At 42.9% G+C, this 22,666-nt stretch overlaps 2 protein-coding genes across 4 annotated transcripts in view; one reads left to right on the top strand and one right to left on the bottom strand.

The window, feature by feature from the left end:
- The window catches only part of KIAA1328 (KIAA1328 ortholog), a 665,562-nt gene extending 653,159 nt beyond the window's left edge, over nucleotides 1-12,403 (bottom strand). Inside the window, exon 1 of one of the 2 annotated variants that reach the window (XM_069218089.1) lies at nucleotides 12,298-12,403. In XM_069218089.1, coding sequence (XP_069074190.1) covers nucleotides 12,298-12,346 — 49 coding nt within the window. In that variant the 5' untranslated portion in view covers nucleotides 12,347-12,403. Of the gene's footprint in view, nucleotides 1-12,045; nucleotides 12,258-12,297 lie in introns of those variants that run through there. The other variant, XM_069218177.1, reaches the window with a different exon arrangement.
- Nucleotides 12,404-12,533: 130 nt separating this feature from the next.
- TPGS2 (tubulin polyglutamylase complex subunit 2) overlaps nucleotides 12,534-22,666 on the top strand; it is a 128,320-nt gene continuing 118,187 nt past the window's right edge. Inside the window, exon 1 of one of the 2 annotated variants that reach the window (XM_069218386.1) lies at nucleotides 12,534-12,572. In XM_069218386.1, coding sequence (XP_069074487.1) covers nucleotides 12,554-12,572 — 19 coding nt within the window. In that variant the 5' untranslated portion in view covers nucleotides 12,534-12,553. Of the gene's footprint in view, nucleotides 12,573-13,024; nucleotides 13,354-22,666 lie in introns of those variants that run through there. The other variant, XM_069218295.1, reaches the window with a different exon arrangement.

Below are 22,666 nucleotides of genomic sequence, written 5' to 3'. Positions count from 1 at the left end.
CTCGCATTGGCGAGTCCTATTTGATCAGGTCGAGCTATTTTTAATACTTACTCGTCCCTTCTGGTGAGTTGACACTGAAAAGGTGTTCTGTTCAGTTGAAAAGTGGAGGGGCAATAAAAGATGTTGTTGTGCAAAGGATATATGTTTTCTGAAACCCAATTTTCACAGATTGTTAATACACTATCGTTTTTCGGAAAGTTACTGTGTGTAGATAACAATATGTTACCAAATCATGGTTTAGTGATATATTTATTAAAATTGAGTGTTCAAACAAACAGAGAAACACTGCTGCCCTAATGGCAATATTAGGGAACTAAAAGAAGTCCTAGGTTATTTGGGCTAGATTATTGTGATGCATGTAGAAAACTTTAGCCTACTTAATCAAGCAAAAGAGGTTTGTTTTTTTACTGTAGAAATGCTGAGCTCACATATTTCAATGTGCAATCATATGTGAGAATTAAGAAAAAGGCGACTCTGTGAACTATTTACCTAGGATCACACAATTTGAGATCCGTTTACGGATCAAGTACATTACAGTTAGGTCGAGTAAATTATTTAAGTTACTCGACCTGCAGGTCTAGTAACATTTTTATGATTTTTCGAGCCCTGACGTGGTTGTCCAGAGCTTTTGATATCTACACCCAGACTTTGTTATCGTTAGGAGGATGAGTTTGGTAGGCTTGCACATCAAAGAGTGGCCAAAGACCCTAGAATATCTTCGAAAGATTTCCGGTAACACTCACTTCATGCTAACACAGTTTTCCATAGTACAAAGGCTTACCTTTACCCCTAACAAATTTACGGAATCTTTCCCAAATCCCTGGATACACGTGCCACGTATAGCACCCCAATGACAGACTTTATGCATATGCTGCGGGATTGCCCCTGTAAGGTTGTACTAGGCTGAGGTGGCACAAAGGATATCAAAAATCACAGGCCTGTAGAAGGTGGATACATTGGAGGTTGGGTCCCTAGGTATTTTCAAACGGTCCAAAAAACACCAAACAGCCCCTGTTTCTTAGGGCTAGCCCTAATGCTTGTGAAACATGTCATGATTATGAAGTGGAAAAAACGGTTGCCTCTTTCTAGTGAGGCCGACTGAAAGCTTTGGCTTCTGGGCCAAGGTTGAAGCCATGGCGTTGTACAAGGAAGAGGCCAAGGGCATCCATCATTACATGAACAGAAGGGCTATAATTCAAGTTATCAGAAACACATAGTGGGGCTACCTCGTCATGAACTCCTTAAGTCCCGCCCCTCACCCACATTATCAGACCAGCTGGCTACGACTCAAACCCTGAGACCCTGACCTAGGCAGCTCAATACAGCCCATACATGAGGTTCCCTACTACCCAAGGCCTCTACTCAAGCTCAGGACTCCCCTCACTCTCAGGTTCTTTGGTTTGAATAATGTTTTCATCACCTTGACACACAATTGCTGGTTCGTACTCAACTCACTAGGGTACCCCACTCACCTTCCCTCCCTTGTCCAGTTTAAAATAGTTTTAGCCTATTATCACGCGGGCTTATAGTCGTACATACCCCCTAAATGTATATCTCTTGTGTTTTAACATGTTAGGCAGTTGCGTGAAATATTACTGTTTTCCAGATGTCGTTTCAATATACACGATTGATGCTGGTGGTATCCTATTTTTCGTCTCTGGCATAATTTCGGAATTCATTGTTAGTATTCAGTGTCATGATCTTATACGCTACAACTACTGAAATCAATAAAAGAAAATACTCAAAGGGGGCAATATTCCGTGTATTTGTGGGTCAAGGGTTAATTTCTGCTGTTCACATTGATAAAGATTAGCTCAGGCTGTCTTCCTTAAATCATTGTTAACTGCCAGAAGATTGCAACAGTTCACCACGTTTTGCTGTTATATATGAAGTGGCAGTTACTTATAAAACGATAATCTGGGTACCAAGAAAAATGCAACCACAGTTATTGTCCGTGTACCATTGATAAGAGATGCTTGCCAAGACTTACTGATTGCTCATGTTCAATATGTAATAGATAGTTGTTGGATCTGGCCCTTTTTGCAGGATTATACCCAAACATTTTGTCTTCTTCCTCATATTTTTTCTGACCTGTGTTTGTTGACTTTAGGATTCTAGGCACTTTACCGCTGTTAACCAGTGCTAGAGTGCATATGCTCTCTGTCTAAACTGTATTGGTGATTAGTTTATCCATGACTGGCATATTTGATTTACTAGTAACTCCATAGTAAAGTGCACTATGTGTGCCCAGGGCCTGTAAATCAAATTTTACCAGTGGGCCTGCAGCACTGATTAGCCCTGTAAACACGTCTCAGACCTGCCACAGCAGTGTCTGTGTGTGCAGTTTTAAACGACCAATTGGACCTGGCAAGTGCACCGACTTTCCATGCCCAAACCAGCTCCTTTACTACATGTAAGTCACCCCTAAAGAAGGCCCAAGGCAGCCCCATGGGCAGGCTGCAGTGTATTTAAAAGGTAGGACATATACTGGTGTGTTTTACATATCCTGATAGAGAGATATTGCAAAATTCGGTCTTCACTATTGCAAGGCCTATTTCTCCCATAGGGTAACATAGGGATTGCCTTGAAATATCTTTTAAGTGTAATTTCCCACTGGGAGCAGATAGAGGGTTGGAGTTTGGGGTCTCGAAATTCACAATTTAAAAATACATCTTTTGGTTGAGTTAGTTTTCGAGTTGAGCGTTTGAAAATGCCAGAAAGTAGGTATTTTCTTGCTAAACTGTACTGTGCCTCTGCCTGTCTGCTGAATACACCCCTGGGGCAGGATGACAGGATGTTTGTGTATTCACTCTAGATAGTCACACAAAGGCAGCTGAGATGTGCCCCTCATATCATGATGACCTATCACCGGTCTGATGGGTCTTCCTGAGCTAGGGTGGTGGGAGGAGCCGACACTTGCACCTAAATAGAGCTGTGCCTGTTATCACACAAAGCAGTCTCCAACCCCTTGGAATGTGTCCGGGGCCAGGGAAAAGGCAGGGTCTTGTGCACTAGAAAGACTTCCCTTTGAAGTTTGTCTACTTCAAAGACAGAAATGGGTATAAGTATAAGTATTGGACCTCTGACACCAGATACTTAGAACACTTCTAAACTGAAGACATTTTGTCAGGATGAAGAGCTGGATGCTGTAGGAGGGACTGCCACTCGGCCTGTTGCTTTGTTGTGCTAGCCGGCTGCTTCTGTCCAGGGAGTGAAAGAAATGGACTTTGCTTTCTACATTCTGTTTTCCAAGGTTCTCCAATAGCGTGAGTTGACCTTGTCTCCTGTTTAGAAGTCTCAGGGACATCAAAGACTTCAACTGCCAGCACCTGGGTTCCTCTGCTGAGAGGCCTGTCATGTCAAGTGGTGTCAAATCCAGTCTGGGCACCTTGAAGGAGTTTTTTGGTGTTACAAGAAGAAAATCCACACAGACTCATTCCTAAGTGATGCATCGCTGAAAGGATTTGCCGCATCACTGCTGCCTGTACCAGAGCGTGGTCCCTCCTTAATGCAACAACCACAGTCTTCCACTCAGGCTCCAGCTTTCCGTCGTCGCAGCACACCAGAAGAACCAACGCTGTGTGAGTTTTTAGCGATGTATCACCGAAGTCCGTGACTCACCACCTTGACTCTGATACAGCATCTGCTTCAACGTCCCTGGGTGCCATTTTCTTCATTGACACTGCACCGCAGTAAGGAACCAAAGCTTCATGCTGCAAACGATGCATCACCTGCCCTGCCTAGCAGTAAGAAAGCAATGCATCACCTGCCCTGCCTAGCAGTAAGGAACCAACTCGTCTCTGGATCTTTGGACGCATCAACTCCCCTGCAGCCTGCATAGTCTTTGATGCATCTGAGGTACTTTGCCTCAGTCAAGCATCTCATTGATTTCAAGGAATTACATTTAATCTTTTAGAAGTGATATCTTTGCTTTTGTATTTTGGGTTTGTAGTTTTGGACTTGTTTAACTCAGGTAATGATTGGCTATTTTTCTAAAGAGAGAGAAAGAGAGAGAAAAAGAATGAACAGAAGCCTTCTTTACAGGTCTGGGCAGATGTCTTGCATTGCTTTCATTTTGCCTATGCTTGGATCCACAATTCATCTAAAATTATACTTTGGAATAGGCACTTCACTCTTGTGACTCAGAAAAAGGAGTAAAAGTCAGTGTGATGTGGTCCAGCAGAAGATAACTAATAATAAATACAGAATATTAAGAGATAGGAAGAGGCACTGGCATTCCCAAGACACAGTGAACATAAGCCAGTTGAGGAACGGAGGCGATCTAGGACATTCTAAAGCAGTCCTACGCAAAGAGCAATGTATAAGTAGGCAACAAGAACTGACATCTGACACCTGAAAAGCTGGACACAAGACATGCCAAGACCTTAGCCACAGGGAGACATAATACAATACTTGAAGAATGGCTTGCTCACCTGTCAAGAAAATGAGATGCAAAGCCATCATCTACATGCCACCTAAAAACTGGGAACGTGTGGAATGGCTGTCAACCAGTCTGTAACCAAGTAGGGCTGTCCTTTTTTGGTAATTATGTCACATCAACAACCATGGTTGCCTAAAAACGTGACATTGAAAGAGGTAGAACAGGATGGGATAGGAGTCAGATTACCGTCTAGGGATGTGAGAACAAACATGCACGTATTAGAATTACACGTTACTTCAATTGTAAATTTTCTAATTAACATTGCTCGACAAAAAGCATATTATACTCCATGATAAAACTTCTTATAACCACACTGAGTGAGAGAGGAAGAAAGGTTGATGTTAAGACTCAAGACATTTTCCAATGCTAGTGGTGAGGAAATGTAACGCTTTTGTGGAAAAAGAAGAGATGTAAAGCACAGCATCCAGATGGTAGTTTGTACAAAAAAGACCATAACATGCAATATCCATCCTCTATTCCCTTTCACCTCTACTTAAAAAAATAAATTAAACTGATGAGTCAGACATGGGACTATTCTCCCATACTACACTTGAAGCCTTCTGCTCTGGTCCCAGAGAGAACAAGACTCTCAGTGCTTTATATAACTCCTTGGGTAAAAACAAGCATGACATTCCAGACAGATATTCCCAATCACACTTAAACCTCTACACAGGTCAGAACCACACAAGGTTTGGGGAATTAGCCTAAATGGTAAACTGGTTAAATGCATGATTTATACTCTCCTGCAAATGAAGAATTTTGCAGCAAACTTTTCTGTATGAATTAATTTCCAATGTAGAGCTTGATAAAAGTTACACTAAGGCCCTCATTACGAGTCTGGCAGTCCTGGGACCGCCGCAGCAGTCCGCCTGCCATATTATGAACATGGCGGAGCCGCCACGGTCGAAACGTCACCACCGCCAGGCTGCGGCCAGCCAGCTGCCTGGCCGACACGGCGTTTGTAATCCTCTAGGGTGGCGCTGAAGGCAGCGCCACCCTGGGGATTATGAGTCCCCTTCTACCAGCTTTTTCATAGCAGTATACACCGCCAGGGAAAGGCTGGCCGAATGGGTGACTCAGGGGCCCCCTGGGGGCCCATGCACTTGGCATGGGCAGTGCAGGGGCCCCCATGCACAGCCCCGTTGCGCATTCCTCTGCCCAAATTATGGGCAGTGGAATGCGCGACGGGTGCTGCTGCACCCACCACACCGCCACATTGCCGCCGGCTCCATTAGGATCCGGTGTCAATGTAAAGGGCCTGCGGTGAAAGCATAATAGGGCTGGCAGGGTCATGACCGCACTGGCGGTCTTCCGGCGGGATGAGTTCGACGGCCGGCTTGCGCTGCTCGCTGAACTTATAATGAGGGTCTAAGTTCTGGATTTTCTTTTATGCAGGAGGATACTATGAATGTGTAACTATATCCAAATATAGAGGTGTAAACACAGTACGCATATCGGTTAAAATAGATCAATATATAGAACAGCTCCAGCAGGACTGTAACTAAAGGACATGGGAAGAAAGTAACGTTTCACTTCAAGTACACTTTAAAGTAGGGCATCCGCTTCAGGACATCCTTTCCAAACATACAGACACTCTTCTACTACAGACTTATACAAAATTATTTTTCCATGTACCCACCAACAGACCTGGCTAATATATGGCTCACAAGTGGTAGCAGTGTATATCTGAACCTGGTTGCGGACTTTGTCCCTTTAAGAGAAGTGTGGGAGGAGATCTAAAATGTTAGCCTTTGCCCTCTGTGAAGATGTGAAACAAGGAGCAGAAGAGGCACAGAAACATTTCTCTCAGGGAAGACGGGAAACAACCTTCAGGAAGCATTGGGGATTTTCAGGCAAATGGGACCCTTAAACTCATTCCTTATACTTTATTTATGCCTCAATTGTATACGTTTTCCAAAGGAACTACAAGGCTACGGACACTACTTTACCTGACAAACAGTGCATAATGCCGCTCAACTAGCACATTTGAGCAATGCTATTCTCATTGTGCTTTCATATATAAAGGGTATCCCACAACGCAACCCCTTTAAAGAAAAGTACAGTTAACAAATCTTAATTGAATACCCTTTTAAACATGAGTGGAACAAAGACAATCCTATGAACAGGTCTTTTAATGGTGCACCTGTCGCTTTGGCTCCCATTATACCAATGAGGCTGCTGGATTTGGGCGGCAGCATCACCTGAATTGTGGGGAACTGAGTCCAATCCCGCACCATGTGACACCTGTCGGCCTATTCAGTTTCCGGCCAGCTAGCCGTGCCTCATCTTTGCCCAAGAGCAGGGATGATTTCTGCCCAGGAGCAGGGATGATTAGTGGCACCCTGGCTCATGACATTGGGACTTCTTAGGGAAATTGGGGTGGATCAGATCTCATCCTTTTCTCTCAGTTACATTCATCTCACACATGCAAAGACAAACAGAGGCAGGAAAGGGTTCAATAAGATTTACTGAATCAGCTGTGTCTTAGATAAAATAACATGAAATGAAATACTTAGGATGATGAAACATACTAGAAGCAAAATGGTGACAAGAAAATTGACACACAAGAAATCTCCCACCATACTGTCCCTATGCAAGATGCGTGATTCCTACCTACACTAGGTTACAGCACAGAAGGATAAGCCCAGGGCCTCCCTACCCCTGGGAAGAAGGCCTGAGAATGACAGTAGTAGAGAAGCCTGGCGTCTATGGGGACATCATCCCCATGTAGGCCAGGGAAACCGGTGGTCTCAGCGAACAGCTGTAACGAAGTCAGACAGCATGCAGTCCTAGTCATATGGCTGGAACCTCCCTCTAATGTGCATGGGACAGGGACATTTTTTTATAATGAAACAGCTGAAGTTCTGAAAAGAATGGTCCCATGTAAAGATATGTATGTTTCTGTGAAATGTCTTTTGCTGACAATCCTGTCTCATTGCAGCCTTTAAGAAAGCACAGAGCGAAAGAATGTTGTGCTAAAAATGTAAATGCTTTCCTAGGCGAAAGGACAGCAAGATGACGGAAAATAAAACATCACCACAAATGCGGCCGAGTCTAAAAGAATAAAATGAAATAAAATAAAATAAGACATTACTAGGCTAAAGGGCATAGGCAGCAGACCTAGTTGCTAAAATAACGTGCCCAGAGGCATCACTAAAATGGCTTCACAACACACCTTTCAAAGACACATGCTGTAAACAATAACTCATTTGAAAGGCCATTAAAAAAAAATTATAATAATAAAATACCCACTTCACTGAATACATCTTTGAAGAGAAGACTATTTTACCACACCTTATTGAAGATGCCCTTTTGCGCACTCTATGTGCACATTAAAGAAAAGATCATTTCACTAAGCAGACCTTAAAAAAATACTTCGTAGGGAAGACTATTTAAATAAAAATACTGACCAACTATCAATCCACTGGCAGCCCCTTTTAAAAAGGTGTGACATGGGCGAAATCTTACTGAAAAGTGACAAAGTCCCCCAGCCCACATCCACTGCCCCCACCCAGCGCACTGAGTATGCTTATTACTGAAGATTCACACCCTATGTCTTTGTCGATAGTTGTTATATACATACACTGTTTCTACGCCAATTAGAATTCTTGACTGCAGCTCTGTGAAGCAAAACCTGATCTAGGAATCTATGGATGAATAGTGGTAGGAGGAGGGAACCTGATGCCTTCACTCCACGTTGATGGCGTACAGCACCCACTACTTATGTGATGTGTACATCTATTCACCTCATCCCCCAAAAACTATGAATTGACTGTCAAACATCACTATTTTACTATGGATGGACAGTCAGCCCTATTGTCCATTGATGGTTGGCTGTCAGCATCTACTGCCCACTTTCAACGAAAACATAAGTAGAGGCACTCATGAAATTGAGCTAGGGGTGGGAGCGGAGGAGAGGGCATGATGATACAATGACACTTTTGCCATCTTTTGAGTTTTTACTTTGCTCCTACATTGCCCTTGGTGATTGCCTCAAATTCATCCAATGTGATGATGCCCTCTGCACAGGTAGCACAAGATCTGCTGCTGGAAATATGCATGCAGCCACTGCATTTTAAGGAAAAGGTTAAGCTGGAATATCACTTCTATGCCACAAGGTTTTCGGTATAAATTTACCAGGATTAGAACTGTGCATAATGGTCAGCACAGTGTGATACTGGGCCTACCCTAACTTTGACCAAATGTTTGATTTTGGGCCATCGCTGTTTGATCTTGGACCAGAGAGTCTGACTGTTATGTGATATTAAGTCAATGTTGTTTGATATAGAACCTGTGCTGAGTAATACTAGATCAGAAAGAGGAAATATTGTGTCAGCACTGAGGTGTCTTGATTCAGCACTGTGTGTCCTTGATTCGGAAATGCATGATCTTGACTGATTTTGACCTACTAGTTTATGATCTTGGCTAAGCCCAGTGTGCAGCTGATCCAGCACTGTATGATCTTGAGCCAGTAGTTTGTGATACTGGTTCAGCACGATGTGACCTTGACCCATGGGGTGTTGTGGCCTATGGCCAGTAAAGTGTGGTCTTGGCTCAACACTCTGATCTTAGGCCTGCCTTGCCAGACTGACCCATTCCTCACTGCAGGGAAAAGTGCAATGCCATCAAGCTTTTCTTCAATGAAAAAACACAGAAGATCTGACCGCACATCGGCAATATGTTCCCGCACTGGTAAGCCTAAAGCTCTATCTACTGGAAATCTCAACAACATACTCAACTCCCTCAAAACCACTTCCTATGAACGCGTCTTACCCTCGCCCTCCATAAAGGTACTCCCTGGGAGCACTCGCTCACCCCTCCTAACCGCTGTCAAGGACTTACTCACTCCAACCATCTTCCCAGAGGTTCTTAAGACCAGCCAGATACTCCCACTCCTTAAAAAAAAAAAAAAATAAAAAAAATAAAGACAATAGAACCTTATGACCTCAACACTTACCGACCAATCACTCACATTAAAATAATCAGCAAGAGCACTGAAAAAGCAGTAAATGTTCCCCTCTGAGATTACATTAGTGCTGACTATCATCTGCACAACTGCCAGTATGGCTTCAGCTTACTCTGCTGCACAGACATTGCTACCTTACCCAGTGTAGACAATGCCCTCCTGATCACAAATGAGGATGACTTCTGTCTCCTGATGTTGCTAGACCTCTCAGCTACCTTTGAAAGAATCAACCATCCCACTCTTATGGATACCTGCAGTGTTGAGTGGGATTCACTGGTTCTCATAACACCTTTCCAATCAACACCAGTTTGTTCACATGGGCATTTCGAGGTCACAAAAGATCCCTATCACCTGGGGAGTCCCCAAGGAGGCCATACTGTCACCCTGTGATTTTGAACCACTAGACTGAGGAGCTTGGTGCTCTACTCACAGATAAGAGCATCAAGATTCACCAATCATCATGATACACACTTGAATGTCTCCTGTGCTTCAAACATCCAATGCTACAAACACTTATTGCACATTTTCCAGACCTGGATGCCTGCCTGAAGCTCAACACAACCAAGACAGAATTCCTGCTGATATCCAAGAACAAACAAACAGTACAAAATGAACTGTGATGACACAAAACCACAAATTTCACCAAATATTAAGTCACTTGGTTTAACTTAGAACACCAACCTCACCCTGGAGGAACACTTGCCAAAAAACAAAGACAGCTTGGTACCAACTCTCTCTTCTACAGGAGGTCAAGCCATTTCTTCAAGAAAATGACTTCAGAACTCTGTTCAAGCCTTTGTACTCATACCTCTGGACAATGGCAATGCCCTGCTCCATTGTCTTACAGACCCCTCACTGGCAGCCATTACAGGTATCCTAAATGCTAAAGCACGTCTCATTCATGGCTTGATGAATCAAATCACCCCCATCATGAATGAACTCCACTGGCTCCCCTTGCCAGCCCTCAACATCTTCAAAACCAGCTTCACCGTTTACAAAGCCATCACAACCAGCACCCCCAATTATGGACAAGCTGACCATCTCTGGCGGGACTCGGCCCACCCACAGCCAGGACACCCTCAAACTGCAGACTAAAAATAAAACGCAAGAAAGATGGCCTTCTCTATCTCTGCACAAAAGATCTGAAACTACATCCGTGTATACATAAGGACTGCCCCAACCGGGGCCCAGTTCAGGAAAGAGTTGAAGACTCACACCTTTAAAGAACACTACATAACAATGCATTAACAGTGTCCAAACCAGCTACCCCTCCTATCACTCATTGACTTCATTAGTGTCTTTTGACCCTGTATAGTGTTTTGCTGCCTTTTTGGCTAGGTTTGCACTAAAGAAATACCACATACTTATCTACATCCTTATGTTATTAAGGATGGGTGTAAAAACCTACAGTGAAACTGCCCTAAACCAGAATGATAGAAACCTCTACACTCATGTTGTGGCATGGAGTAGGTTTGAAAAGAGAGCTGGGGCAAATGACGCCCATAATCTCTCCTCTAATCTGATTAAGAACCACACTGTGGAAAGTTTCGTACTTTAGGGAAACTAGGCTGCTCAATGCATGTGGCACTTATGTATGTGGTTGCATTTTACAGAGATAACTGAACATGACTGCAATGTTTGAATTCTTTACTATGTTTATACCGAATGTCACAGAATTGTGAAATAAACATGTTTGCCATTCTAAGTGGACCCGTTGAATGTTTTTTTGAGCGCGACATTAAAAAGTTTGAAGACCACTTCTTTCCACATTAAACGCAGCCAAGTCCAACTAGCAATAACAATATTATGTAAATACATTTTACAGCAGCTGAACCACATACCAACACACAAGAAAAATGTATTTATACACATATTAAGTGTGTTACTTGTTACTAAAAAACTGAAGGCCAAACATGATATTTTCGCTTCTGCTTCCTCTCTCATACACACGCACAAGTAGGCATGCACTCACGCAAAAGGTTCACATAGGATTCAAAACATTTTTTAAGTCATTACATCCTAGATTTCTTCGTTCCCACTCTGAGCGGGCTGGCTGAATTTCCAATGAGGGCAAAACTGCACCCTTAAAATGTGAATGGCAAATCCGGACTTTAATGGGCACTGGTCTGCAGTCAGATTCTCAATACCCGGTCATCCCTGACCTAATGCAAATGAGCTGCTATTGAAGAGTTCAGCAGAGAGCTACACGGGGGCGGAGTTCACTCAGACATCCTCAGCACCACTAGTACCACTAAGCCTACCAGTCATGAGTACCAGGACCCAAAGAGATGAAAAATAAGGTGTGTCAGTACTCAGTTCCAGTGAGTATGGACATATGAGCTACTTTCAAGCACCCACCGCTTGAGTTATCAGTCCCATCGCTGGACTGCGAAATGCCACCTGCTGATGTGCTGTCAGCCCCAGTTAACAAAATTATCAAGTTTCTCCGATTCATGAATGAATGCAGGATTTGTTTGCACTTTATGGTCCGTTGTGATGCTGGTCCATTAATACAATCAGACAACACACTCCAGAATGCAAAAGTAATATAAATTGAACTGGGCGAACTACTGTTGCATGAACGTGGGAAACTTAACAGCTTTAAATTAATCCATTTTGACGGAATGCTAACACTCACTGAAGGCGATGCCTCTGCTCACTCGTGAGAGGAAGTGAACCTTCCTCGCTGCCTCCTCATCATGATTTGTCGGCCCCACTGGACCACTCCAGGCAGACCATCAGAACCCCCTCCTGTTGAAGTGACATCACCTATCACTTCCTCCTAGAGCTTGCTACACATGCGGATAGAGTACCACCCTCCACCCAGTGACTAGTACGGCTTCCTGTCCTGGCTATGTCTGCTGCCAATAAACTGGCTGGTAAAGGATACCGTCTCTGCTCCAGTACATTGCTGCGCTCACTGCAGCGGCATCCGCCATCTTCAAACAACCGCCCCCAGCTGACACCCAACCACTCCCATACCCGCGGCGCAGGCATTGGCTGCTCGGGGCTGCCGGCCCGAGTCCTATTGGGCAAGGACAGTCAGGATAGACAGTAAAGAAAGACAACATGTAGATAGGCAAAGCATTAGAATATGCGCTGAAGGAGGACATGTTGAGACAGCCATCGTTGTACTTGGAAACGGGATGCGCAAAAAACTTCTAAGTAAATCTTGCTTTTCTTTGAACATAGTTTTTGTAACATACAATTTTAAGTCCCATATTGATTCGTATAATAGTTTGTTGTGAAATGCGATGTCTAAAATACTAATTGATTTTTAAAATGAATCGACCTTATTTTCAATAAAAAATAAAATATTTCAAAGTTTTTTTATATGTATTCACAAACCGGAACCTTCCTTAAATTCGACGATAAGCAATCCTTTTCTCAAATGCCCTTTATTTCACAAGCAATGGATTGCCTTCTGCTCATAAATTCGTGTCCCTTTTCTATTTCTTCTAATATGCTGTCACTTGAGAAAAGTGACAGTTAGTGCATTTTTTTCCACAGGCAGGTACCTTTGCAACCTGGGATTTGAAGTCCATCACTTCTTCTCGGCTCCAATTGATTGGCAGAATAGAACTACAGATCGCCATGTCCTAGTAGAAAGCAAAGACGGACCACTTTCATTTGTAAACGGTTTCTTTAGCAAGTTATCTTTTAATGGGCTTTTGTCTTTGTCTTGAAGTGAGAGCTCAACTGTAACCCGTTGAATGTGTTCCGTGGAGCGTTGTCCACGCTACACATGCGCAAGCAAGTATTTTCGTTGTCTGCCTGCCCTGCACGTTGCTTCCCCGGCATGCTTCGCGCCAACTCTGTGTATCCTGGTTACCCCGCAGGGCTTCTCTGCTGCTTAGGGGAGGAGCAGTAGTCAGGATGGAGGAGAAGATCTCCGGATTAAAGCCCTACCTGGAAACCCTGACCCTTGGAATCACCAAGATCCTAGGTGAGAGGGGATGCCTGGCGGAGGATATGGGTAGGCACAGAAGAGGTGCCTTACTGTAAGGCACTGAAAGGTAAAATGAATATGGTAAATTTGGGAATAATTGTAGCTACTGAGAAAACACATATAGATAGAAACAAGAACCCGCGCAAGACACCACAGGTCAGAGAAACATGCATACATTAAGTGCAAAGGATCTCTTAAGCCAATTGTGTATTGTTGGTTTTCCTAACAGAATAAAATGCAGATGTTCACCAACAAAATTTATATAATGCACAGGATGGCCCTCTGCTATTTTCTTCCTTCTCTCAATCATTACTTGTGAGGTGAAACCCACCTTACAGTTAGGAAACATCAGGAGTACTGAAAATGCTAGTCCTGCCAATGCTGGTTGCCATAATAGGGCTTCCTTTCCTAGTGTCCTCCTGCTTTATTTCCTGTCTCGACTAGGGCAGGGATGTTAGGAGTAGAAGTTCATGCTAGGCTTGAGCCACCAACAAGGTCTGGGGATGTTCCTTCAATGCCGGCATGGAAAGAGACCAGTATCCATGAGGGGGGGGAAGCATGTATGAAAAGATTCTTAGTCACTCAGTCATTAATAACGTAGACGTTGATTCACCACAATGCTAGGGGAATGGGACATGACATCACACACCCTTTCAGCATGATTCAATCACAGGATGTGAGGTCATGCGACTGTTGACCTTGGCAACATCACAGGAAGTGGTGTCACATGACCTCAATCACATCTTAGGAAGTGCTTTCTCAGGTAAAGTCTAAGATTATCAAAATAGCAAAATATTACTAAAACAAGTAAAAACAAGCAGTGTTAACTGAACGACAGCTTTAATATGCCAATGGTGCAACTATGAAATGCTATGGGCACAGCCATGACAAGCGTCCATACTATGCTAAAGGTGGAGCCTTCACAGGCCCAGTTGCAGTCTTCAAAAGCCTAGGCTCAACATGAATTTACCCAGACTCAACCATCATTTGACTCTGCTGAACCATAATTTGCCCACTCTTGCACCTCATTTGTCCACGCATAGACATCATAAGCCATAGTTCAACCATCATTAACCCAGGCTTAACCATCACATGCCCAGGCTCAATCACCTTACACCAATTGTAAACGTCTAGCCCTAAGTTCTTCCTTTGAGCAGTAGAATTGCCATTTCCGGACAATTAAGCATGTCTCATGTTTATTTTGTCCTTGGGAGAGGTAGGCCCACCCCCCTGCAGCACAAACCCGCTGGCTGCCAGTTTACAGAGAAGGGAACTGTCTGCAGTTGAGGTAATATGTGTGTTCATATGTTCATGCTTTTCGAACTTGTATGGTGCATTAATTAAAAGCCTTTATTATAAGGGTGAGCCCTGTAAATAAACATTTTAAGGTCACACTGCACTACTGACAGTAGTGCCATTTACACTTTTTTGAAAAGTTTAACAATATGAGGCTAAGTATAATGGTCTCAGAATGCTCTCTGGTTAGATGCAAAAGTTTGCAGAAGCTTGTAAGCAAGAGTGATGATTCTTTGCTTTCAAAATAAAATGTTCAGAACTAAATGCAAGTAGGATTTTTTTTCCGCTACTGTGAAATTTTAGGTGCTATTTCTTTGAAGCGTCATTTAGTAAAATGTGTTGATGCATGCTAGTATTTTAAAAAAACTATTCCTAATGGAAAAATCAATGTAACCATTTTCAACAAGATTATGGGCAGCATGAAAATAAACAAGCACTGGCAAAGCCAACCAATTCGACATTTGGTGTGAGTCTTTTGGTTTCAATACATGTCCTGTTTTGACATGGGTTTTGTAACACTTTATTGTCGTGGGAGCTGCCAGGCCCTCACCATTGTAATGAACACTAGCAAGAATCAGAAAAGGTTTTTGAGTCTCAAAAAGCATACATTGCCACCAGTGGCGTAACAAAGACCCCACAGCCCCTCTGGTGCGGGTGGCCCTTCTAGGGGGCTCCCTCAGCACAGCACCTGCCCTGAGTGAGCCTGGAGGGAGGCCCCTTCCATGTTCTTTGCAGGGTGGTCCCCTCCAGTTTCGTTACACCACTGATTGCCACAGTAGTTCCTGGCACCAAACAAAACTAATTTGTGTGCTATATGCTCCTTGTGGAAGAGCAGGATGTGATCACTCACAGTAAAGCCAACCCATAGACAGATAGACAGATAGAGAGAAATAGAAGCTTAATAAAAACAAAATGTATTTGTTAATGCTAGACCTAATTAGGGACCCAATTCTTAAAGAAAGTCACAAAAGTGCACCCATGGTATGTCTTTGAATTAGTGGCTTTCAAGAACTTACAGGAGTATGAAATTGTACTCCTAGAAAATATTTCTTAACTGTATTTTAGCACAAGCAAATATGCATGTGTAGATTTGCTCATGTGAAAATCTATTTAGCGTTTACAAGTTCACTTTCCCTCCAACCCCTTTTTTCCCAACCCTGGAAGAACTTCTACTTCTGCCATTTGTCAGTAGTACATTTCCAACCTTTTTCAATATGGGAAACAATTGGAGAATAGCTTGTGAAAATCCTTAAACATGCAAGTTAGAGGGTTTGCAGACTCAAAGGCAATCCAGCCCTGGAACTATTGCTTACTGCTTCCTCCAGCCCCAGTATGTAGATCTGCGAAAAGGTGGCAAAATAAGGAAATTGCTATAATAGGGATTGAAATTGCAAGTATTCAAGCCCTACCATAGTTGTAGCCCTTGCATAATCAGAGAGGCTATTATCAGACCTCTTACATATTGAGATTGCTGTCATAATTTGTCGCCAAACTACATGGCACCAAAGGGACAAGTAGATTTTTTTTACAGAACAAGTAGATTTAAGAAGCAACCTGTCTCAAGAATAAGTAGACTTTTTATTAAATTCAACACCCCTTTGGAGCAGGTGAAACTGCTGGCCCATCTGTACTGGATTTGTCAGAGGAGTAATATATTTAGCAAAGGTTATCATGTCTACTCTTTGTGCTCAAAAGGCGTCCAGTCCTAAAAAAATGGCCAAATTATTGTTTGCATGTTACTTTAATTTTTTTACTGTTGTTTATATTAAAGATCAGTGTAAATGGCATTTGAAAACACTGCTCAAGGTGAAGAAAAAAGGAAACACGAGCCAAAGCTACACAAAATAAGCACAGACAATTCATCCTTATTATCATAAACAGGTAATTTATTTAACATTTTCATGGGAATTGGTCTAGTTCATTCAGCGCACCCTGTAAAGCTATTGGGAGGACAGTGTGACCCATCCAAGCTCGACATTCAACTGGACATTTTTGAAACAGTTTAAATGATATTTTAAACACTATGTCATGATCCCGCAGCCTTCTCTTCCAGATGCTCACATGCGCACGCACACACTTATCTTATAGTTACTGGAAGATGCTCTATGACAAAATGATTCAAAACCAACTTTGCATTCTGTACATATTGTTACCCTAGAATGGTCCTCTTTGATACAAGATGTACATTTACATGACACTGAATTTTGGACAATATGCAATATTTGCTGTTATGCAAGTAACAAAGCTACAACCTGGTCAGTCAGTATAAAATGGTGCATGTTTTTATGTCTTTGTCATGAAATAAATTAAGGACGGAGTATTTGTTTTGGTTTAACAGTCAGTCAAAACTGTGTTTATTTAAAACATAAGTCTTTAAACAACATAAAACATGATCACTTTGTATAAAAACATTCACTTGAATAACATACAGCAATCAAATAAAATATAAAAATATACCCTCCCAGATACCCATTTACGAATTATGTACCCCAAAATATATAAAATTTATGTGTCTTCACCCTGAGGTTACAAGGTTAAAACTAACTCTTCTTATAAAAGTGCATAAAAACTAGTCTTCATGTACAAATAAAAAACTTTTTTGCAGGCATAATGAATCTTCCTACGGCACATGCTACACCCAAGAATCGCATATCAGTTAAAAGAACTACAGTTTGCGCCTGATGCCATATTTAAAATAAATAGGGCGGGGAATGGTTACTGGAGGGGCAGGCCTTTTAAACAATCCATTAAAATGTGCAAATTATCACATTTTTTCCTCAAATCACATGTACATTTACCAGCAGAGTCAATCATTGCCAATTTTATCTTGGCATTGGAATAACATGTATTGATTCCCATCCCCAACCTTAACGGTTTGGATCTAAGCAGACGGTTTGGTAATAATTCCATATAAGGAACCATACTTCATTTTGCCAAGCTTGAGACTAAACTGGGCTGAGTTTTTACCCTCTAAGAACTGCTGATCATGTTCTATGGACAGTTCCTTACCAAGTGCCCTGAGATCCCTATTTGAGGCCTCTATTTGTAAATTTTGTGGGCCCAACTTAACCTTCATTTCCCCCCAAATATTTTTTGGGCTTTTTCTCACCCCCTTAGCCTATTTCATTCCAATACTCATAATCTCATTTTTAACCACAGAGCAACCTTTTGCCTCTCGCCAGCACTCAAACATTGCCACAATCTGGTTAATGCCACTTGAGCCAGTATGCTCCATGAAGTCATGTCAGTCTCCAATCTAACAGCTTGTATCATTGATGATTCTGGAAGAGACAGGAAACTTTTTTGACATTTTACCCTCCTCGGCGTCCCAGCCACTTTTACCACTGACACATAGCAGCTCAGCTCCGTACTGAAATTGAGGGGTATTGTGGCAGCATAGGCTTTCAAGACAGGCCTGTGGGACATCTCACCATAGTCCCTATTACATTTGTTTCTGGACACTTACTGAGGCAACAGCCTTTTCTTTTATTGATTCAGTGTGAACATTCCACTTCAAGAACTTCGCAAACCAGACCCTAGATACTTATATTCATTCACCAATTCCAACTTAGCAGGTCAGAGATACCAACTAAACTTTACAGTTTTTTGTTACCAAAACTCAATGCTTTTGTCTTCTCCAAATTTACGACGAACTTTTTAACTTTACAGTATTCTTTAAACACATCCAGCTTCCTTTGCAGGCCTATCTCTGTTTAATCTAAAATCTCAAGGTCGTCTGCATAAAGGAGACATGCTACATGTTTTCGATCCACTCTGGGACTAACGCCTGTTAGAAATGGGATCTCTAGTTGCAGAGGTATACACCCTTGTCCAAGTAGGGACGACAATCCTAGTTCAGGGTAAATCACACACAATCCAAATTATCCTGTGCTCACCCTCTGGTAGCTTGGCACTGAGCGGTCAGGCTTAACTTAGAAGGCAATGTGTAAAGTATGTGTGCAAATAATCATACAGTAACAGTGAAAACACCACAAAAATACACCACACAGGTTTAGAAAAATATATGATATTTAGCTGGTTAAATTAAGGTCAAAATGATAAAGATTCAGTAAGCACAAGTTGAGATATCACTTTTGCAAGATTAAAAAGAGTCTTAAATCTTAGAAATCAACAGTTGTCTCTTGATTACACAAAGTACCTGTTATGTGTCAAAAATAACGACGCACGGAGACTACAGAGGAGGAGATGCGTGGAAAAGTAAGGTGTGCGCCGCATTTTCCGAAGAGGCACAGACAATGCGTCTTTTCTTTCCATGCTGCAAGGTGCTTTGCGTCGTTTCTCGGTGCGCAGTCTTGGTTCCTCATTGCGATGCAGGGATCTTTTTGACACCCAGGTACGATGCGGGGAAATCCTAGGCACACTAGAAGAAGTCACAGGCATTGCGTCAATCCGGTAGGGCGATGCGTCATATTTTCTGTCACACAGCAGGTGCTGCGTCCGTTTTCCACTCAGAGAAGCGGCTGCATTATTCAAGTTCAGCTACGCATCAGTCCGATAGAGCTGTGTGTCGAATTTTCTGTTGCAAGGAGGTGCTGCGTAGAATCTTCACTCTGGAAGTAGGGCTGCGTTGTTCTGGTTCAGCTGCGCATCAAATTCTCAGTCGCAAAACGGCTGTGTGTTGTTCCAGGCAGCCTGTGTGGCGATATTTGGTGTACAAGGAGTTTCCTGAAGAGATGAAGTCTTTTGGGACCTGAGACCTGAGACCTCAGAAAACAGGAGGCAAGCTCAATCCAAGCCCTTGGAGAGCACTTCTCAGCAAAGTCAGAGGGCAGCAGGGCAGCAGCCCTTCTTAGCAAAGCAATCCAGATGAGTCTTTTGGGCAGCCATGCAGTTCCTCTTGACAGGTTGTAGGTTCAGGCCCAGAAGTGTCTGAGTTGGTTGGTCATAGACCCAGTTTATATACCCAAAAATGCCTTTGAGGTGGGTGAGACGTCAAAGAGTGGTTTTGAAGTGCACAAGTTCCCTTTTCAGTACAGGTCTGCAGGGGTGTGGAATTTATTAAAATATCTACTTGTCCACAGGACAGGTTGCTTCTCAAATCTACTTGTCCTGTAAAAAGATCTACTTGTCCCTTTGGTGCCATGTAGTGTGGCGCCAAATTATGGCAGCAATCTCATTATGTAAGAGCTCTGATAAAAGCCTCTCTGATTATGCCAGGGCTACTACCATAGTAGGGCTTGAATACTTGCAGTTTCAATCCCTACTGTAGCAATTTCCTTATTTTTCCACCTTTCTGCAGATCTGCATACTGGGGCTGGAGGAAACAGTAAGCAATAGTTCCAGGGCTGGAATGCCTTTGAGTCTGCAACCCTACTAACCTGCATGTTTTAAAGATTTTCACCAGCTTCTCTCTAATATTTTCCCATAATAAGAAAGGTTGGACATTTACTCCTGACAATGGCAGAATTAGAACTTCTTCCAGGGCTGGGAAGAAAGTGGCTGGAGGGAAAATGAACTTGCAAATGCTCAATAGATTTTCACATGAGCAAATCTACACATGCGTATTTACCCATGCTAAAATACAGTTCACAAATATTTTATAGGGGTACGACATATACCATGGGTGCACTTTTGTGACTTTCTTTAAGAATTTGGGGCCACGTGTAGGTAGGTTCAGATTTGCGACCCGCAAATTGCGAGTCGCAAATCCGAATGTAGGATGGTGTCCCCTGACACCATCTGTGATTCGCAAGGGCTTCGCAAATGCACACCTCATGAATAATCATGAGGTGGGTCGCAATTTGCGACCCCCTTGCGAATGGCGGCCTCACAGGATGGTGGCCTGCTGGAGACAGCAGACCACCATGTCTGTGACTGCTTTTCAATAAAGCAGTTTTTTTTTTTTTTTTTGTAATGCAGCCCGTTTTGCTTAAAGGAAAACGAGATGCATTACAAAAATGAAACGTTTTCGTTTCATTTTTTCAGAGCAGGCAGTAGTCCGCAGGACCACTGCCTGCTCTGAAAAAATGTTTACAGTGACATTCACAATGGGGAAGGGGTCCCAGGGGGACCCCTTCCCTTTTGTGAAAGTGTTAGCACCCATTTGAAATGGGTGCAAACTGCGATTGGTTTTCGCCCGCATTCGCAAAACAATCCTACATTGCACTGCGAGTCGCAATTAGGAAGGGAACACCCCTTCCTAATTGCGAGTCGCAAACCCGTTTTGCGATTCGGTAACCAGGTTACCAAATCGCAAAACTGGGTTTGTGCATCGCAATGTGCTTTTTGCACGTCGCAAACAGCGAAAGTCGCTGTTTGCGACATGCAAAAAGCTACCTACATGTGGGTCTTGGTCCCTAATTAGGTCTGGTGTTAACAAAGACATTTTGTTTTTATTAAACTTCTATTTCTCTCTCTTTCGGCTGGCTTTACTGTGAGTGATCGCATTCTTCTCTTCCACAAGGAGCATATTGGCACACAAAGTAGTTTTGTTCAGTGTCAGGAACTACAGTGGCAATCAGTGACGTAACGAAACTGGAGGGTGCCCCTTTGCAAAGAACATGGAGGAGCCCCCTCTCCAGACTCACTCAGGGCAGGTGCTGTGCTGAAGGGGCCCCCTGGAGGGCGGCTGCGGGCCTTTGTTATGCCACTGGTGGCAACGTGTGCTTTTAGAGTTCAAAAACGTTTTGGGGGTTTTTTGCCAGTGTTTGTTACAATGTTGAGGGCCTGGTAGCTCCCACAACAATAAAGTGTTACAAAAGCCATGTCAAAACAAGACACGCATTGATGAAACTAAAAGACTTATAAAAATATGTCAGATCAGTTGGCTTTGTCAGTGTTTGTTTATTTTCATGCTTCCCATAATCGTGTTGAAAATGGTTTCACTGATTTTCCATTAGAAATATTTTTGGGAAATACTAGCATGCTTCAAAACATTTTACTAAATGACACTTCATTTGCATCTAATCAGAGAGCATTCTGGGAGCATTATACTTAGCCTCATAGCTTAAACTTTTCAAACATGTGTATACACATTTTTTTTTTTTGTACTGGAACCATCGTCAGTAGTGGAGTGTGACCTTAAAACATTTATTTACAGCACTCACCCTAATAATGAAGGTTTTCATATAATGAACCATAAATACAAGTTCGAACAGCATTATGTTTTGGAAACACATTACCTCAGCTGCAGAGAGTTCCACTCTCTGTAAACAGGCAGCCAAAGGGTTTGTGCTGCAGAGGGTTGGGCCTACTTGTCCCAAGGACAAAGTAAACATAAAAACTTGTTGCCCTTGACCCCAAACAAGATGTCCCGGCGATAGGAATTCCACATCCCTGCGGTCTGTCTGCCAGTATCCCAGTAGAGGGGTTGGCAGTCCCTTGTGTGAGAGCAGGCCACTAGCCTTTGAAATGTAAGTGTCAGGCCCTCCACCCTTCAAGCCCAGGAAGACCCATTCAGTATGCAGATGAGTGCAGGTGTGACTGAGTGTCCTGTGTTTTTGGTTGTCGGGGTGAAATGCACAAGGAAGCTGCCAACCAGCCCAGCCCAGATGTTGATTGGAGACAGGCTGTAAGGCACAGATGGAGTTTAAGTGCAGAGAAATGCTCACTTTCTAAAAGTGGCATTTCTAAAATAGCCATATAAAATCCAACCTCACCAATAAGCAGGGGTGTCTATTACCATTCTGGCCATACTAAATATGACCTGCTTACCCCTTTCTGATCAGAATCTACCACTCAATCAGTATATGAGGGTAGCCCTAATGCTAGCCTTTGAAAGCAGCAGGCCTCACAGTAGTGGAAAACAAATTTAGGAGTTTTCCACTACCAGGACAAATACACCACACATGTACATGTCCTGCCTTTTACCTACATAGCTCCCTGTCTTTAGGGGTGACCTATATGTAGGAAAAGGCAAGTTTAAGGCTTGGCAAGTGCTTTTAAATGCCGAGTCGAAGTGGCAGTGAAACTGCACATACAGGCCTTGCATTGGCAGGCCTGAGACATGGTTAAGGGGCTACTTATGTGGGTGGCACAATCAGTGCTGCAGGTC

Source organism: Pleurodeles waltl, chromosome 1_1, assembly GCF_031143425.1.
Source record: "Pleurodeles waltl isolate 20211129_DDA chromosome 1_1, aPleWal1.hap1.20221129, whole genome shotgun sequence".
NCBI lineage: Eukaryota > Metazoa > Chordata > Amphibia > Caudata > Salamandridae > Pleurodeles > Pleurodeles waltl.
Note: the sequence above shows the minus strand (reverse complement) of the source record. Positions and strands in the feature narration are given on the sequence as shown.